This window comes from Bufo gargarizans, chromosome 11 (assembly GCF_014858855.1).
Source record: "Bufo gargarizans isolate SCDJY-AF-19 chromosome 11, ASM1485885v1, whole genome shotgun sequence".
Taxonomy (NCBI): Eukaryota; Metazoa; Chordata; class Amphibia; order Anura; family Bufonidae; genus Bufo; species Bufo gargarizans.
The window spans coordinates 46,665,767-46,683,748 of NC_058090.1; the positions used below are offsets into that span (position 1 = coordinate 46,665,767).

Here is a 17,982-nt window from a genome sequence, read left to right on the forward strand (position 1 = left end):
ATAAGGGGCTGTATTTTGGAAGGTTCTTCAACTTCTAGGCTGGAGAGATACCATTTTAAGCACAGCTTGCGATCTCAGAGCATGTATGTTGGCTGTGTCTCAGAAAAAAAGCAATTACAGACACAAGTCAATAATCTAGGTGTGGTAGGGAGAGTATAGGGACAGGATAAGGACATTTAATTAGGTAGATCACAGTTTTATAAGTGAAAGCCTAGGTAGGGAGGGGCTGTTCACTCAGAGTACACACAGATGCTAGCAACTGAGAAGTTCACGTTGCACTGCAAAATTTGCAACCAAAATCCTGCAAGTCTCATTTCTATCCTGTAAATGAGCAGCCAGCCGGACATTTCTACAATTCATAAATATTTTACAAACTTTTTGCCAACACCCCAGAACCAGCATCGATAACATAAATTCTGTTACAAATGTGTTGTATTGCATCAATACCGTGTATTATTAACAGGCGCATTGTGCTCAATGACTGCATTAATATATTAGTTTCAGTTAACACATTGTATTGCGTCAAGATACAGTACTTTAGCATGGGGTAAACTATTGGTGAACCAAGACTGGAGAGAGAGGATAATGACGGGGTGGATTAGGACAAGGAAAGCAGTAATATGTGAAAAATGGAGGGAAACTCAGCTGAAACTAATGCACAGAGCAATATACGCGTTCAACTTAATTAATACACGTAATACACAGTCTTGGATAAATAAATGTCCAAAATGTAGTCTCCTAAAGGCGGATTTGGACCATGGGGTGTGGCTATGTCCCAAGACGTGGCAGTATTGGGAGTGGTTGCTGTCTTGGATTAAAGACACGTGGCATATTGATTTACCATGCGAACCAGAAGTAGTTCTATTTCATATATTTCCAGACACAATCCAAGTACCCAAACTGATAGATGGGGTGTTACTAGTAGCATTGAAATGCTTATTACAAAAATGGCTAGAGCCTCAGACTCCCACAGGTACAGAATTCCACAGTCTAATGCGTCACTTCCTGTTAATGGACCAATTAGATGCGGAGTCCAATAAGAACAGGAGTTCAGCAGCTTTTTTGAATAAATGGTCGAAATTTATTGCCAAACATTTGTCAACGGAAGAAACACAAGCTCTCATGAGTAACTTTAAACATATTGAATGGTACTAACAGAAAGATATCAGAGGCACTCTAGGAAAATTGAAAGTTTCATGAATTAGGAGAAATAGATATAGATATAGGAGGTTTATTTTAGGCTTGCCTTTTCTTATTGCTCTTTGGGCAAGGTAACAATAGTATAAGGGAGGAGGTACATCCAGACAGTATTTGGTTGGGAGGAGGGAGTGGGGTTATTCTTTCTTTATTCATTATTAATTTCTCAGACTTAATGCTCTTTATTTTGTCATTGTCAGTGTTCATGATATTGTTAAATTTGGAAGACAGGATATCATTGATATAGATTGATACCTGGGTCATATGAAATGTATACATCCTTATATGTGTATCTATGTCTGAATAATTTTCTGTCTGCGGAAATGAAATTAAATGTTTTGAAAAAAATAAATAAAAAAGATACAGTACTTTATTAGTAAATGTGTTGTGCTCCAATAACAGCATTTATATACCAGTTAACTCCTTATATTGCACCAAGAAGCCATGATTTATAAGTGAATGTGTTGTGCTGCTATAAAACCATTTATATGCCTGTGTCAATGCATTGTATTACCATTATATATTGTCAATACCAGTGCACAGTGTGTTTGTAGAAGGGGAGGGATATTCAATTGCACGTTAAATTTGAGAAAAGTACACTTACAATTTTGCTTATACCTTTTAAAGGGCCTTTGTCAGCAGATTTGTACCGATGAAACTGGCTGACCTGTGCACTTGGCAGCTGAAGGTATCTGTGTTGGTCCCAGGTTCATATATGCCTGGATTGCTGAGAAAAAAATTATATATTAATATATAAAAAGAAATATTTAATATATGCAAAGGAGACTCCAGGGGCAATGGGGGCATTGCCATTGCAGAAAGAGCTCAGCCCATTGCTCCTAGAGGTTCATTTGCTTATATTAAAACTTCAATTTCCTCAGCAGTGCAGGCACATATAAACATGGGACCAACAAAGATGCCTTCAGCTGCAAAGTGCACATGCAACAGGTCAGCCAGTTTCATAGGTACAAATCTGCTGACAAATGCCCTTTACCCAACCTGTACAAATAAAATGTCTGGTACGCAGAACAGTGGAAAATGAAAGACCCATGCCTCATCATCCGAAAGTCAGAATGTGGGTGTCTTGAAAAGTGCAAACTGCAGGAGCAGTACCAGCTGTTTTAGTAATAGTGGCAGCAGGCCACTGTTCTCCCTCATTTCCAAATGGTGCCACATTATTATTGAGGACAAAGGGAATGACATTGTCTGACAACATTCTACCTGATTGACCTTAACTCCATGTATATCAGGGTGGGATCTAATGGCAGCTGCCAATGGTTCAACGCACAACACGAAAAGAAGAGGTAAAACCGGGCATCCCAGACGTGTACCATTGTAGATGGAAAACAGCTGAGATTGGATATGGGGCATTTTAATGGTAGCCGTTTGCTGAGTATACAGTGTGTAGAGCAGTAATAAAGGGTCCTAAGATACCATAAGCTCCAAATGCAGAGAACAAAAAAGGCCAGATCAGGTGATCAAATGCCTTCTCAGCATCGAGGCTCAACAAAAAAGCCTGGTGGTTATGTTTATTAATATTATCTATAAGGTCTATAGTTCTCCCCGTGTTATCCCCACCCTGACCACCCATCACAAACCCCATCTGATCTTTATGCACTAGTTGCGGTAACCAATACGCTAGCCTAGCATATGTGGAAAAAGGGTAGAGGAAAAGGTCTTATAATAGAGGTAGGGCAGACCATCTAGACCAGGGGATTTGTTGTTGGGCAATTAGTTTACTACCTCTTGGATTTCTTCTATCGTTATCTGAGCATTGAGTGACAATAGTGCTTCATTTGTTACCTTTGGGAGATTGCATTTATTCAAAAATGAGGCAAGGGGGCTATTTCTTCCCACCTGGTCAAATGACACTTGTTGTGGAAGGGAATATAAAGAGGCATAGAAATCCTGGAAGATCCTCGATATTTCTCCAGCGTCATAAACCTTAGTCCCATCAGGACGTCTCAGGACTGTAGGAGATCCCAAAATGTTAGAATCTCGGAGTTGTCTTGCTAACATAGTGTGAGGTTTATTGCCCCAAGCATAAAAACTTTGTCTCAAGTATAATAAGAGTTTTTCTGTTTTAGCAAAGGCTATGTCACGTAATCTAGCTCGAAGGAGCACTATGCGGCGTAACAAGTGATAAGAACGCTGCTTCTCTAGCTGGGACTCTAGATCTTTCAACTGTGTTTTAATAGTTTTGTGGAGTAAAGCACGATCTTTCTTCAGCCTCGAACCCAAAGCAATACAGCTACCCCTAAACACTGCCTTATGCCCTTCCCATAACACAGAAACAGAGGAGACAGAAGGCTGATTAATAGAAAAGTATTCAGGAAGAGTAGTTTGAAGTTCTTGTCTGAGTATTGGCCTAGTGAGTAAAGTCTCATTTAACCTCCAGTGATATTCCCTAGTACGCATTTCAGAAGTTTTTATGGAGATCGAGATTGGGGCATTATCTGACCAAGTGATATCACCGACTTCTGCGTCACCAAGCAACCTAAGGGTTGGGAGATTACCAAAAAAATAATCAATACGGGTATGCGTGCGATGCGGATAGGAATAAAAAGTATATGTTCTGGCCGTGGGATAATTTATTCTCCACATATCATAAAGTGCAAACTTATAAATAAACACGAGAGAGTCTAAGTTGAAAGTGTGGGACTGTATTTCTACTAATGGAGGTTCTATCCATATGTTCTGAAAAAGCGAGGTTAAAATCCCTCCCTACGATTAACGCAGCAGGAAGATAGGAAGATAGCTTTAGTAATACTTTGTTTAGGAAGGATATTTGAGCCGAATTAGGAGCATAGATATTTCACAATATGAGTGGACTACCATTAAGAGTTGTTTTAAGTATAACATATCTGCCATTTACATCTGAAACTGATGATTCAACTTACAAAGGGCAGTTTGTAGATAAAAGAATAGCTACTCCTGCTTTCTTTTTGTCAGTTGATGAATAGTATATTCGAGGGTACAACCTAGAAGCAAACTTAAAGGAGCCATTTTGATCAAAGTGAGTCTCCTGAAGGAAAACCACATCTGCCTTTTCAGAATGGCATTTGTTAAGGGCTAATCTCCATTTGACATTGGAGTTACGACCCTTTACATTCAGTGAAACGCACGTAATAATTTATGTGTGTGTATAGAGAACCATACTTGCTGTTTAGGACGTGCATAGAGTAATCCTCCAGGAGAACCCAAATCCAGAAATGTGATCCAAAGCTGTCACCTCGACTACAATATGGCCAGGATGTCTGAAAGTAGAAAAACGGAAGAAAAGACACAGAAGGGAGTAGGGAAACACACAGTACAATACACATATAAGAGAATCCAATTAACTATTATCGTTGGGTATAAAAAACAACCCTAACGTTCCCCCATACCTCTCCCCATCCATCAACAACCCTAATGAAGGGGGAGGGGCACGCCATCCGTCGGAGCGCGACTGAACGCCCACAAAGGCTGAGGTTGCAACAAAAAAAAAGACGAAAGAGCATAAAAAAAACATAGAATGATGAATAAAATCATCATACAGTTTCTTCAGGTGTTGTAACCGCCGCTGAGTAATAAAGCATCAAGCGGGGGACTTGTAATAGATGCAACCATTTTCACAGAGGCGCATCCCGAATTCCAGGCCTGGATAAGTCACCCTGTGGAGGGGAACGATTTTGTTTCTGACGAGCGGAGTGCCACACCGGGGCAAAGCTTCTGGAATCTCCCAATCATCAAAAGGTGGAATATGAATGTCCAAAGCAGAACCAAAAAGTAGCCAATCCGCATGACTCCGTAAGACAGATGTTTTGCCATTCTTAGAGGCCAGCAAGGCGAACGGAAATCCCCAGAGGTATAGTATTTTCTTATCACGCAGACATGCTAGTAGGGGTTGCAGGGCTCTCCTTTTCTGAAGTGTTAGTCGGGAAAGGTCTTGGTACAGCTGGATGACAGTACCCTGGAATTCAATAGAGCGCAGGGAACGAGCCTTAGCCATAATGGATTCCTTAAGTTGAAAGTCATGTAGGCAACAAATCACATCACGTGGTAATGCTGAGGTACCTTTAGGGCGCAATGCTCTGTGTGCTCAATCCAATTAAATAACTATTGGCGGTTGAGAGCCTAATATCATATTAAAAAGTTCTCCTAGTAAGTCGTCCAGGTGTTCATCCAACTCCGATTTTGGTAGGCTCCTAATTCTGATATTGTTCCTGCGCCCCCTGTTATCTAAGTCTTCTAAATGGCGAGAGCGATCTTTAACAGCCTGAGATTGACTAGTAACAATTGACTGCACGTGAGTCACGTAGCGACGTGTATCGTCATGATCAGATTCTATAGAGTCAATGTGAGCCGACATTTGTTTAAAATCTTGACGCAGTGAAGATATTTCGGATTAACAAGCACTCCTCATCTCGGCTATCAGTGCCTTGAAGTCTTCTTTGGTAGGCAAATGTTTCAGAGTTTGGTGAAGTAGCAAGGAATGTGAGAATGGTACAGCATTCTCTTCCCCCTCATCTACAGAGTCTGAGAGTTGATCCCAGCATACATTTGCACCCTCGCTTCTCCCCAGGCTCTGTGCTGGCTCTGTAAGGTCCCCTGCAGCATCACCCCAATCTATCCTCTTCTGCGACGAGGTTGCTGCTTGCCTCGTCTGCTTCTGTGCCATTTTAGGTGGCATTTCAAGCATTAAAAGGGCTGTAGCGGAGGGCTCTGCAGTTATATTTGCCGGCTTATCAGCCCAGTGTTCACCCTGACCGGGCACAAACTCCTCTGCTGCATGCGAGAGGACAGACCGCCTGATCTGCTGCCTGATGGTGCGCTCCTGTCTTTGTGGCAGGCGGAGTGTCGGAGTGGTCGCACTGCTGTACTCCACAGAGGCCTCGGGCTGAGGTAGGCCGCAAATTGGAGCCGTGAGTGTTGGGCCCCTTATAAAGTAGTTATTCAGCGTATAGCTGGCCGGGATGGGGATCGGAGCGTTACCTGGCTTCTTAAGGGGTAATTTTTTCCCCATAGGATGCGTTGCTCTGACTTTAAAGCCCTTCTTTGTTTCTTTCAGCGGCAGAGCTCAGCGTTCACGCCGCCATCTGCTTAGACGCCCAGGCCACGCCCTGCAGTGTACAATTTAAAAGCCGGAGGAGAGCACTTTTCTGGATGTGAGAGCGCCCACTGCTACTGGAAACCGTTTGTAACAGTTAACAAAAAAATTGATAAGAAAGGGAAAATAAATCAATTTTTCCTTGAATATTTTTTAAAATATTATATCTGTCATCTAATGGCACAAAGAAAAGGTCTAAGGTGTCCCATGAAAAATAATATCAAACACATGTAGGTTAGCTCAGAACTTAGTTATTTGCAGTTAGATAGGCCCATTGCTACAGGGGGGTAAACGCTCTGACAATAAAGGGGTGAATGTCCTTCAGTTATTGCAGAACATAACCAGAGGCCAGAGCAATGAAGATAATGCATAAAGCAAGTGAGAGACATGTAAAAACATAATAAATCAGTTATGATATTTGACTTAATTATAAACAGTGCAATATACAGAAAACATACAGAAGACAGGCATATAACTACTTCAGTTTTAAGATAGATTAGCAATGAATAAAGGCTGTTTTTTCAATTTAGACCAGCTAGATTGACGTAATTGTAATTGCATCATTAGGGAATGTGCTGTACTTCATATGTATTAGAATTGTAGTGTAACCATAACATGTAAGATGTTCCTGTAAATGCATTTCATGTTTACAGGAAAATAAGACAAACTATTTTTCTTATTACTTATAGAATTGTTTTATTATTCTTATTATATTATATTTTTTTTTAATCATTTTAGTATTCAGGACTGACGTTCTTATTGTGCATCAGACCGAAATGAGAAAACTGCAACAAAAACGTATTCTTCTCCTCATTTCTTCATTCCTCTGTGCCTTCTTCCTATATACATGGAAAAAACATCTCATTCCTATCAGTAAGTGTTTCTTAAAAAAAAAAATATAAAAAAAAATGGTAATTTTGTCGCGAAGCTCCTCAGGTAAGGTCATAAATAAATTATTAATTGACTGCTATCTTTAAATGACTAAGCATAGAGAGTTAAAATTGATGCATACTCCAAAATAGAATCGATAAAATCTACAGACAGCCCCACAAGAAATAAGCCTTTACACAGCTCTCTAGACATAAATATACAAAAAATGCATGGATCTCAGAATATGGCGATGCTGAGACATTTTTTCAACTTTTTACATTTGTTGTATTAAAACATAAGAAAAACAAAAAAAAAATTGGTATCACTGCGATCATACCCTGAGAAAGCAGGTAACGTCAGTTTTACTACATAGGGCACGCTGTAAAAATTAAACAATGGCAGAATTGTGTTTTGTTTTCCATTTTCACCCCACTTTGATTTTTTTTCCAATTCCAACTAAATCGGATTATTAAATGGTCCCCAGGCATAGTATGGGTTGCCAGCACCTGGGGCAAGCCAAGTATTGCGCGCCCCACTACCCCAACTTGTGACCAAGCCCCTTTTTACAGATAATGTAGTAGATATCACCTGCAGTCCTATGTAACACCACAGATAACACAGATAATGTAGTAGATGGGTGTGAGGCCCCAGATTTCAGAACACACACAGTGTGACTAGAGTTGAGCAGGACACCTGGATGTTCGGGTTCGATGGGTTCAGCCAAACTTCAAAAAAAAATTGAGTTCGGGACCCAAACTTGTCCCAAACTTGACCCTGAACCCAAACCCCATTGAAGTCAATAGGGACCCGAACTTTTGAGCACTAAAATGGCTGTAAAAATGTCATGTAAAGGGGCTAGAGGGCTGCAAATGGCATCAAAATGTGGTTAAGAGCATGGCAAGTGTTCTGCAATCAAAAGTGGATAGGGAAATGACTTTAAATGGTGGAGCGGTGGAGGAGGAGGTAGCCTACACAGTTTTTTTATTTTATTTTATTTATTAGGGTACACCCCAAAACATTGGGAAATATAACCTGTGATAACCCCCTCCAGTCGTGCTAAACACACGTTCAGACAATACACTGGCTGCAGGGCAGGCCAGCACCTCCAAAGCGTAAAGGGCAAGCTCAGGCCATGTGCCCAATTTGGAGACCCAGAAGTTGAAGGGGGCAGACCCACCAGTCAGTTCGTGTAGGCGTGTGCACACTTACTGCCTCACCATGTCGCACGTCCCCGTGATGTCCACGATCCAATTGGATATCTTCTGTATCAACTTTCGATGTTCTTTTATGCGCCTACCATGGTGATCACGGGTGGCAGGGAATCAGGGTTCCAGGCCGGAGAGGGAGCCTGAGAAAGGGATACTACATCCAAGGGAGGTCAATGGATGAAATTAAATGTAATAGAGCGGAAATGTGGGACAATGTGGGCCGTGACACAGAGTTAAGGAGGGGGCGCGCGGCAATTACCCACTCCCGACTCGGGGAGGTAGTGACGATAAATAACAATACAGGACTCTTAAGATGCCCTGTTATTGGAATGATTAATAAAAAATTATAGGGAATGTCACAGGGGTATTTTGGATTTGGAAACATTAGACAGGAGAGGCCCTGCTGCCGCTTTGTTGACTCTAGATAACTTCTGCCTGATCGCACGTCCCTGTGACGTCCACGATCCATTTGGATATCTTCTCTATCAACTTTCGATGTTCTTTTCTGAGCCTACCATGTTGATCACGGTTATCGGCGAATCAGGGTTCCATGCCAGAGAGGGAGCGTGAGAAAGGGAGACCTCATCCAAGGGAGGTCAATGGCTGCAATAGGATGAAGCGGAAATGTGGGACAAGTTATTAAAGCAGAAGGATCGAATGAAAGGGCGAATTAAAGACGAATTTTAGAAATTCCTGTCACCTATGCAGAGCAGGGGGTTTTCATCGCCAGAAATGGGTTAATGTCACCCACCAATGGAACAGATTATTTTTCAAAATTATAGCTGTATTTCTAGCTTAAATTGCACACTGACTAATGCTGCAAAGGCACCAGATGTAGGCTATTGCCAAAAATGGGTGTTTTTTTAAACCCAGATTATTATTGCAGTATATCAAGCTTGGATATCAATGTCACAAAAGCACATATGCAGTGCTGGTGCACTGAGCTTGCATAAAATGTCCGCCGCCGCTCACCTAACTAACAGATGGATAAAAGTTATTTTTCTGTGTCACTGGGCTCAAGGCAGGGTAAAAAGATTGTGCACTGCACCCACAAAACTAAATGTATGTAGATCGCTAAGTTCACAAGCACTTCTGATAACAGATTCTTTCCTATTCTCTCCCTCACAGCAGCAATCATCCTCTCCCTACACTAGGAACAGCAGAGTGACATGCAGCGCTACATGAGACTCCAGCTTATATAGAGGCTGGATAACATGCTGCACTGGCCATTCACAGCCATGCCATTAGTAGGCATGGCTGTGATGGCTTCTAAAGGCTCAGATTTAAACACTTGTTGATTGTCTGCTCTTCAGCCTTTCAAAAAGCGACAAGAAATTGCCGAACACCGAACTTTCACTGAAATGTTTGGGTCCGGGGTCCAAAAATCCTAAAGTTCGATACGAACCCGAACTTTACAGTTCGGGTTCGCTCAACCCTAAGTGTGACCTGAAGTCTGGGGCCAGGCTGCTACAGTGTGGGCCAAATTCTATATCTACCCTCCCATCATTACAGAACATACAGGGTAATACAACGCCCCATATCTCTTACATCCAGTGATGTCTCCTTTGATATAGATGTTCCTTCCCTCTTTCCTCATCTTCTCCTTTCAGACCTTCAGAGCAGGCCACCATATTTCAGCCATTTCTCGTCTCTGCAGTTTGACAAAAAAAATCTTTGTTTACTACTTTTCCATCATCCTCCTATCTTCTGGACAAATCATCCTACCATCCCCAATACTCTGCCTGCCGTGCTCCCCAATATTATACTGCAGAAACAGATAAACCTCCTGGTAATACTGGTACCATGCATATAGTGCCCTTTAATAATTATATTAAAATAACTGTGCCCAGCAAATAATGCCCCTGACACTAATAGTGTAAACATAATGTCCCCCAAAAATAATTGTGGTAAGCTGATACTGTGCCATGGTGCCCCCACAGTAATAGTGCTCCCAAAAGTCCCACCAATAGGAATAATTATCTGCTGGAGAACACATGGTAGTAATAGTGCTCCTACAGTGCCCCCAACATGTCCCCACTGTGCCCCAGTAGTAATAATGCTCCCATAGTGCCCATACTAGTAATCATGTTCCCCCTAGACCCCCAGTAGTAATAAAGCCCACCATAATGCCCTCCAGTAGTAATAATTCTCCTTATAATGTGACAGTGCAAAAAAAAATGTATGCCCCCAGTTGAGCTTATGTCCCAATAGTGCCCCCATATTGTGCCAGTATAAAATACCCCTATATAATGCCCCGATAGTGCTCCTCTCTGCCCTTCCTCCTAGTGCCCCCTATAATGTACCAGTATAAAATGCCCCAGTAGATGCGCTCATTTTCTCCCATAATTTGCAAGTATAAAATACCCCTTATTAGTGCCTCCGTAGATGACCCCATAGTACTCCACCCCTTCTCCATAGTACCCACCATAATGTGTCCCAGTATAAAATGCCCCTATACAGAGCCCCCTATATAAAATACTCCTTATTTGTGGCCTCAGTAGATGCCCCCAATAATGTACCAGTAAGAAGTTCCCCCATAGTGCCACCCAATAATGTGCCAGTAAAAAGTGCCCCCAATAATGTACCAATAAGGAGTGCCCCCATAGATGCCCCCACAGTGCCCCCAATAATGTGCCAGTAAGATGTGCCCCCATAGATGCCCCCACAGTGCCCCCCAATAATGTGCCAGTAAGATGTGCCCCCATAGATGCCCCCCAATAATGTGACAGTAAGCGGCCCCATAGATGCTCCCCAATCATGTGCCAGTGAGAAGTGCCCACAATCATGTGCCAGTGAGAAGTGCCCCCATAGATGGCCCCCCAATCATGTGCCAGTAGCCAGTATTGTACCATATAAAAAATAAACACTTATACTTACCTCCATGGCAGCGATGCAATGCAGGCCTCTTCCGGCCTGTGTCCCATGCTGTACGGCTCAGGCGGCGCACTAGGCCTGCAGCCTATCAGAGGAACGGGGAAGGGAGACGCCTCTCCCCTGCCCCGCAGCACATCCATCTGTATAGCTGTCCTGAGGACGACGATACAGATGACTATGGGATGAGCGCTTCCATAATGGAAGCGCTCATCTCCCTGTGCCCTGCTACCACCCTCCACTTGTGAGCAGGGCCACGCTGCCTGGGGCGATCGCCTCACTTTGCCTAGTTGGCGGTGCGGCCCTGCTGGCTCCCCTTAAAATTTTGCGCCACTGGCAATGGCAACCCCCACGCTATGCCACTGTTGGTGCCATTAGAAAGTATAACTTTTTCTGGAAAAAAAATCTTGAACAACAAGCCCTGATTTGTTTATGTGAACAAAAAAATAAATAACAAGTTATGGCTCCTTGAAGGCAGGAAGTAAAAAATTGAGAAAAAAAAATGGAAATTGACTGACAGGAAGGGTTAAATATCATTGTGTGATTCTGCTTGCAAAACCATTATTTGAGTTTTTTTGGGAATATCTAGCACAAATGTCTATGTGACATAACAAAACCTCTGAACACAATCTTGATTTCAATTCCCCAAAAAACAGGCAGCCTGAGATGAACACACCAGAGATTATTTAATTTCAGGATAGAAACATGTAATACAATGGGGAGATGTGTGTAGAAACAAAGATCAATTTATGTGTTGTCTTAGTAGGGATTCAGGAAGTTTTAGAGGTCTGGTGTATAAAATATACAGTACATAAGGTAAAATATGTAAGAGATACCATAACAGACCCTCACTGTTAGGCCGAATGCACACGGACGTGAGCGGTCCGTGGTATCCCGGCCTGGCATCCTGCTGACAGCAGGAGCGCACGGCGTCATTGGTTGCTATGACGCAGTGCGCTTCATGCCGCCGCTGCACTACAGTAATACACTCGTATGATCTATACAAGTGTATTACTGTAGTGCATCGGCAGCATGAAGCGCACGGCGTCATAGCAACCAATGACTCAGTGCGCTCCTGCTGTCAGCAGGATGCCAGGCCGGGATACCACGGACTGCTCACGTCCGTGTTCCACGGCCGTGTGCATTCGGCCTTAATTAAACCCCAGATCAGACCCTAAAATTATTCAGACCTCAGATCAGGCTCCCATGGTTCGTAATACCTCAGATCAGACAAACTTACCTCTCCTTCTACGGACTGCCGACACTTGGGAGATCCAGTGCTCTTCCTGCCACGCTGTCCTGTGATCCGACATCACACAATGTGAGGTTACAGAGAGTGCCTACATCCTCACGCTGTGCGGCGCCGGCAGTAGACCAGAAAGCGGTGAGTACAGCCAGCATAAGGAGTGCTGTAATCACTGCTCCCCAGTCCTACTGTGTACTAATAAACACTTCCATAATGGAAGTTCTCATTACCATTCACCTATATGAAGCCATGCCGCAGTCTAAAACTTCTTCCCACTCACACCGGATCTAAAAAAGTGGGCTAACCAGCAGGCCCATCTCATTTTCCATTGTCTAAATGTAACACAGCTAGAAAGCGGTCTCACATTAAAAAGTGGTGCTGGATACGCCAAAGTTATGAAGAGGCCGGGGCCTCTTCATAACTTCGGCAATCCACTGCCAGCGATGGGGCTTTATTAAGACTGGCATCTAAAATGCCAGTCATAATAAATGTGCCCCAATGTTTCCATCTGGATATAGGCCATTATAATGGATAGCATTAGGTGTGAACACTGACCCATTCATTTAAATAGGTATATGCACATGAGCATTGTTTACCATTGACCAGGTGTCTGTTCATGAAATCACAACACGTTCCATCTTCATTTATTTTTCAGGCAGGACTGATTCATTCAAGTCATTAGGTGAGTGAATATTGGCATATGTGTTTGGTCTGTTACAAGGAATTCTTGTGTGTTACAATTGTACGACAAAACTGATGAAAATCCATCCATTTTTTACTTAAAAGACTCTGACACATTGTGTATTGCTCATGTGAAAGAAGCTTAAAGGCTATGAACATCTTTTGGGGCATTTTTTTATTATTGCATTTTACTCATTTTAAGCTAAAAATCATTTTTCACATGTGGTGTTTTATTCCGGCGCCTTACTGCATGTTTGCCGTGCTGCAGCTGGACCTATAGTGAATGGCAAGCGTGCACTAGCGGAGGCATGGATCCAGCAGGCTGTTCACCCGCAGGAACAGCCTGCCAGAGAAGGCTGCCGCTAATATGAAAGTAGCCTAAGGCCATTTTCACACGGGCGAGTAATCCGCGCGGGTGCAATGCGTGATGTGAACGCATTGCACCCGCACTGAATCCGGATCCATTCATTTCTATGGGGCTGTGCACATGAGCTGTAATTTTCACGCATCACTTGTGCGTTGCGTGAAAATCGCAGCATGCTCTATATTCAGCGTTTTTCACGCAACGCAGGCACTATAGAAGTGAATGGGGCCGCGTGAAACTAACAAGCATCCGCAAGCAAGTGCGGATGCGGTGCGATTTTCACGCATGGTTGCTAGGTGACGATCGGGCTAGGGACCCGATCTGTATTATTTTCCCTTATAACATGGTTATAAGGGAAAATAATAGCATTCTGAATACAGAATGAAAAAAAAAAAAAATAGCGATGGAGGGGTTAAAAATAAAAAAATTAACTCACCGAGTCCACTTGATCGCATAGTTGCGGATCTCTGTCTTCTTCTGTAATGTTGAGCTGCCGGCTAAGGACCTGTGGTGACGTCACATCACATGGTCCAATCACATGGTCCCTCACCATGGTGATGAACCATGTGATGAGCACAGTGACGTCACCACAGGTCTTTTGCCAGGTCCTGAAGATAGAACAGAGACCGGTAGCTATGGAGCAGGTAAGTTAACTAGGTAAGCAATTATTTTCCCTTATAACCATGTTATAAGGGAAAATAATAAAATCTACACAACACCTAACCCAAACCTGAACTTCGGTGATGAAGTCCGGGTTTGGGTCTGCGTACCAAACATGGTGAGTTTTCTCACGAGCGTGCAAAACGCATTAAAACGCTTTGCACACGCACGGAAAAATCGCGCATTTTACCGCAACGCACCCGCATCTTATCGGGCCCTCTCACGCCACGCTCGTGTGAAAGAGACCTAAGGGTCAAAATACATGGTGAATAGAGCCTTATACAGTATGTTAATTTGAATTATTTAAGGTTTTTGTAAAATACTTGTTCACTTTTCTTTGTGATGCAGCTGCTCCACAGTATTCAATTGTGGATTCTCAAGAACAGAGGAAGGCTAATATAAGATCTGTATGCGAGAGGAACAATCTCAACGGCTCGTCCTTTGTGGTGCCTCGTAATGTAGCTGCCCAGCTATACGTTGAACACAGCCATAAATTTATATATTGTGAGGTGCCCAAGGTAGGCTGCTCAAACTGGAAAAGAATCATTCTATTACTGAACAAATCTCTTGATCTCTCTGCAGATGAGCTTCAACATTTCCAGGTACATAATTCAAAACAACTCATAAAGTTGAGCTCATATCCTCCCTCCCTTCAGAAAGAACTTCTAGCAACTTATACTAAAGTAATGTTTACTCGAGATCCCCTAGAGCGAGTTGTTTCTGCCTACAGAGACAAGTTTCTTCATTATGATAATGTTTACTACAGCATCAACTTTTCAAATCTGATCAAAAATACACTTGGTATCCATTCCAAGGCAAACCTTACTTTTGAACAATTTGCCTGCTTTATCGTTCAGGAAAATCCATCCTATAGAGACACTCACTGGAAGCCTATGAATGAGCTGTGTGATCCGTGCAAAATCCAATATGATATTATCGGCAAGTTTGAAACCTTAGCAGAGGATGCAGATCTTGTTTTACGAACCATAGGGGCCTCCCAAAATTTGAAATACCCCACAATTAAACATCATTCTAATGAGTCCCGTACAAGTGAAGACATAAGCAAACATTACCTGGAAATGCTTCCTCCAGTTCTATTTAGGAAACTTATGAAGATCTACGGACTTGACTTCTCCATGTTTGAATATAGTTATTACAAAAGTGAATTTTTTAAAATCCCTAAAACAACTTACATCTATTAATGGCATCGCTCGTAGATGTTTCTAGACTACTTTTTGATCATTTTTAAAACCTTGGTGGGACATAGTGAAACCTAGATCACAGTGGCCAACACATCAAAAAGTTCTGTGTGTTGCCAGCGCCATTGACTGTAATGGGTTCCGGCAGAAATGTGTCCGGCTGACTCCCAGTATATTTGCCAGGTACCAGCCAGATCTCCCACGGACCCATTATAGTCAATGGGGCAGACAGACATTCTGGTAACATCTGCCAATGCTGGAGCTGGTTTTCTGCCATAACAGCCTGCCTGAACTCCTGCCACAAAACACAGATGAAAACACTGATGCCGATGCATTAACCCTTGCACTGCCGCGGTCAGCGCTGACCGCGGCACCTGCGGGATCCTACTGGGTCCGGGGCTGTGACGGGTACCCGATGGCAGGGAAGGCAGCCCGATGGATCTCACAGACAAGCAGGCTGTAAGCATATTACAGTGGTAATACACTTACAGCCAAAGCATTACAAAACGATCAGACCCCCAAAAGTTGAAGTCCCAGGGTGGGACAAAAAAAGAAAAAGAATTAAAAAATAAGTTTTACAAAAAAGTTAAAAGTTTCAAGTAAAAAAAAAAAAAAAAAAGTGTCCTTTTCCCAAAATAAAGTAAAACAAAACTTGTAAAAAATAGGGAAAAAAAGAAAGGTAGACATATTATGTATTGCCGCATCCATATTGACCGGCTCTATAAAAATATAACATGACCTAACCCCTCAGAGTAAAAAAAATATATAAAAACTGTGCTAAAAAAAAAAAAAAATTGGTCACCTTACATAACTAAAAGTGCAACACCAAGCGATCAAAAAGGCGTATGCAGCCCAAAATAGTACCAATCTAACCGTCACCTCATTCTGCAAAAAAAAAAACCCTGCCTAAGACAATCACCCCCCAAAAAAAAAAAAAGTATGGCTCTCAGACTATGGAGACACTAAAACATGACTTTTTTATGTTTAAAAAAAAAAGATAATATTGTGTAAAACTTAAATAAAAAAGTATACATGTTAGGTATTGCCATGTCCGTAAAGACCTGGTCTATAAAAATATCACATGAACTAACTCCTCAGGTGAACCCCATAAAAAAAATTAAAAAACGGTGTCACAAAAGCTATTTTATGGTCACCTTACATCACAAAAAGTGCAATACCAAGCGATCAAAAAGTCATACGCACCACAAAATCATACCAATCAAACCGTTATCTTATCTCTTAGCAAAAAATGAGAACCTACATAAGACAATCACCCAAAAAATAAAAAAAACTATGGCTCTCTGAATATAGAGATACTAAAACATGATTTTTTATTTTTAAAAAATGCTGTTATTGTGTAAAATGTTAATAAATAAAAAAAGTATACATATTAGGTATCTCCGTGTCTGTAAGAACCTGCTGTATAAAAATATCACATGAACTAACCCCTCAGGTGACAATCGCCCAAAACTAACTCTACCTAGAACAATGGCCCCAAAAATACAAAAAACTATGGCTCTCAGAATACTAAAACATGATTTTTTTTGTTTAAAAAAATAAATAAAAAAAGTATACATATTAGGTATCGCCGCCTCCATAAGAACCTGCTGTATAAAAATATCACATGACTTAACCCCTCAGGTGAACACCGTAAAAAATTAAAAGTGTGTCAAAAAGCAATTTTTTGTCACCTTACATCACAAAAAGTGTAATACCAAGCGATCAGAAAGTTATATGCACCCTATAATAGTACCAATCAAACCGTCATCTCATACCGAAAAAATGAGCTCCTACAAAAGACAGTCATCCAAAAAACAAAAAAAAAAAAACTATGGCTTTCAGAATATGAAGGTACTAAAAATATATATTTTTTAAAATGCTTTATTATGTAAAACTGATTAGTCATATTTGGTATTGTCGTGTCCATAACAACCTGCTCTATAAAAATACCACATGATGTAACCTGTCAGATGAACATTGTTAATAACAAAAAATAAAAACTGTGCCAAAACAGCAATTTTTGTTACCTTGCCTCACAAAAAGTGTAATATAGAGCAACCAAAAAGCATATGTACCCTAAAATAGTACCAACAAAACTGCCACCTTATCCCATAGTTTCCAAAATGGGGTCACTTTTTGGGAGTTTCTACTCTAGGGGTGCATCAGGGTGTCTTCCAATGGCGTTCCTTTCCTTCTGCGCCCTGCCGTGTGCCCGTACAGCAGTTTAAGACCACATATGGGTTGTTTCTGTAAACTACAGAATCAAGGCAATAAATATTGAGTTTTGTCTGGCTGTTAACTCTTGCTTTGTTACTGGAAAAAAATAGTTTAAAATGGAAAATCTGCCCAAAAAGTTAAATTCTGAAATTTCATTCACATTTTCCTTTAATTCTTGTGGAACACCTAAAAGGTTGAGAAAGTATGTAAAAACTGTTTTGAATACCTTGAGGGGTGTAGGTTCTAAAATGGGGCCAATTATTGGTGGTTTCTATTATGTAAGCCTCAGAAAGTGACTTCAGACCTGAACTGGTCCTTCGGAAATTGGCTTTTGGAAATTTTCTGAAAAATTTCAAGATTTGCTTCTAAACTTCTAAGCC

The 17,982-nt window shown here is 41.7% G+C and overlaps 1 protein-coding gene across 4 annotated transcripts in view; it reads left to right on the top strand.

The window, feature by feature from the left end:
• The window catches only part of LOC122921924 (carbohydrate sulfotransferase 9-like), a 37,093-nt gene extending 21,116 nt beyond the window's left edge, over nucleotides 1-15,977 (top strand). For 2 of the 4 annotated variants that reach the window (XM_044272252.1, XM_044272254.1), the window contains 3 exons: nucleotides 7,025-7,159; nucleotides 13,137-13,163; nucleotides 14,535-15,977. In XM_044272252.1, coding sequence (XP_044128187.1) covers nucleotides 7,063-7,159; nucleotides 13,137-13,163; nucleotides 14,535-15,388 — 978 coding nt within the window. In that variant the 5' untranslated portion in view covers nucleotides 7,025-7,062 and the 3' untranslated portion in view covers nucleotides 15,389-15,977. Of the gene's footprint in view, nucleotides 1-4,814; nucleotides 5,045-5,750; nucleotides 6,345-7,024; nucleotides 7,160-13,136; nucleotides 13,164-14,534 lie in introns of those variants that run through there. The other 2 variants (XM_044272253.1, XM_044272255.1) reach the window with 2 other exon arrangements.
• Nucleotides 15,978-17,982: the final 2,005 nt, after the last annotated feature.